The following is a 1,774-nucleotide window of genomic DNA, read 5'->3' as shown; positions in this document are numbered from 1 at the left end:
CTCCCGCCGGGCGCGCGGGCCGGGACCGCACACGCGCCGCAGCCCCCACTCACTCGCCCAGGACCCGGGCCACCCCCAGCTGCTCCAGCGCGGGGCAGACGCTCTCCGCATCCTCCTCCTCCGGAGGGACCGCGGTGCCCCGCACATCCGGCCAGCCGCACTCGAACGTTTCCTCGGGGGTCGGAGAGGGGCGCGTGGCCGGCTCCACCCCCACAAACTTCCCTGCGGGATAGGGTGGGAGGCAGGGGTTGGCGGGACTGCGGGCGCCCACCCCGGCCTTCCTCCCGGTGCACATCCCGGCCTCTCTCTCGGCCCAGTTTCCTGTTTTTCTTCCTTATTCTGGTTCCAGGGGCCTGAGAATGGGAGGTGACACCAGGCTCCCATCCCGTCTGGGTCCGGTGGGCAGGGGACAGGAGGCCAAGGCTGTGTTCAACAGGCGGCGTGGGGCGGGTCCTGCAGGACCCCTGCCTCCACACCAGGCGGGGAGTGAGAGGAACGGGGCTGCTGGGGGCCGGGGAAGGAAGCAGGCAGGGCCCCTGCTTACCCAGGCCCAGGCAGAACTCCCGGGCCGTGAGGAAGCCCGTGTGAGCCTGGTCCAGGCTTTCAAACACAGCCTCCAGCTGCTCCGGGGTGAGGGGCAGGTCGCTTTGCAGGCCCTGGCCAGGAGGAGGGCATCATGAGCAGCCAGGGCCAGCTGGGGGCCCCGAGTACCTCCTGAAACCCGGACTCACCTGCAGGTCAAGCCTGGTGATGAAGCCCTTGGCCTCCTTGTCGCACAGCAAGAAGAGCTCTTGGGCCTGCTGCAGCACCTCCTCCGTTGGCAGCCTGGCAGAGGCCCCTTCCTCCCCTTCCTCCGCCGGCGGGGCCTCCCCAGCCCCAGGCTTTCTGTGGCTGGCCATGGGGGCAGGGTCTTGATGCAGCCGGGTGCTGTGGAGCAAGGGGGGTTAAAGGAGCAGGGAGGAGGGGCTGTGTGATGGGGAGTAGGCCGGGCGCTGGCAGGGCGCTGGCTCGGCCTCTGGCAGCAGGTGATGTGAAGGCCCAGCGGCTGCAGGGGGCAGAAGGTGCCCTGCCGAGGAGGCCCAGGGTGTCGCTGGAATGGGAGGAGGCCAACACTGGGACTAGGAGGACACAGGGCCCCAGAGAAAGGCCGTCTCTCCAGAAAGGGACTGGTGCGCTGGGATGAGATCCTGGGGTCATGGGGTGAAGGAGGGCGGGGGAAGGGCCCACTGCATCCCAGACTTGCGGTAGGTACTGGCAGTCTGCGCTGACCAGTAGGTTTTAGCCCCCTGCGGGGTCTGTGATGCCCAGGTCAACTCCTCCCTCCTGTCCTCTGCGCTCTCCCATCCCACCAGGCAGCTCAGGGAGGCAGGTGCGGGGTTCCTGGCCTGAGCACCCCGCCACCGGGGTCACCCTCCCTGGTCCCCCTGCGGCCCTCCCCCTCTCCCTGCTCCCCGTTCCTGTCCCAGGCCTCACTGCTGGCCGCGCTCCACCCTCCCCTCGGGGCCACCTGTCACCCGGACCCGGGTGTCCCTAAGCGCTTCTCCAGTCACGGGGCCTGGGATCCGGGAATCTCTCCCGCCCGTTGATCCGTCCTTCCAAGCAGCTCATTCTCCCTCCACCCATTTTCCTAGGGAAGGGCGTCGGCCCCCCAGCACAGCAGGGCCGCGAAGGCTCCGGCTGGGCGGGAGGCCGCCGGTCCTGGGGTGGGCCTGGTACGGTCGCCGCGCCTCCCCTCCACGGCTCCCGGGCTCCACGGCTGCGGGGCCCCGGCGCC

General features: G+C 69.8%; 1 protein-coding gene across 1 annotated transcript in view; it reads right to left on the bottom strand.

The window, feature by feature from the left end:
- Positions 1–1,648, bottom strand: part of Cracr2b (calcium release activated channel regulator 2B) — a 3,881-nt gene extending 2,233 nt beyond the window's left edge. Inside the window, exons 1-3 of the mRNA XM_013033351.1 lie at positions 732–1,648; positions 545–656; positions 53–222 (exon numbers count right to left, since the gene is read on the bottom strand). Coding sequence (XP_012888805.1) covers positions 53–222; positions 545–656; positions 732–899 — 450 coding nt within the window. The 5' untranslated portion in view covers positions 900–1,648. The remainder of the gene's footprint in view (positions 1–52; positions 223–544; positions 657–731) is intronic.
- Between the last annotated feature and the right edge of the window lie 126 nt (positions 1,649–1,774).

This window comes from Dipodomys ordii, unplaced genomic scaffold, assembly GCF_000151885.1.
Source record: "Dipodomys ordii isolate 6190 unplaced genomic scaffold, Dord_2.0 Scaffold166, whole genome shotgun sequence".
Taxonomy (NCBI): Eukaryota; Metazoa; Chordata; class Mammalia; order Rodentia; family Heteromyidae; genus Dipodomys; species Dipodomys ordii.
Note: the sequence above shows the minus strand (reverse complement) of the source record. Positions and strands in the feature narration are given on the sequence as shown.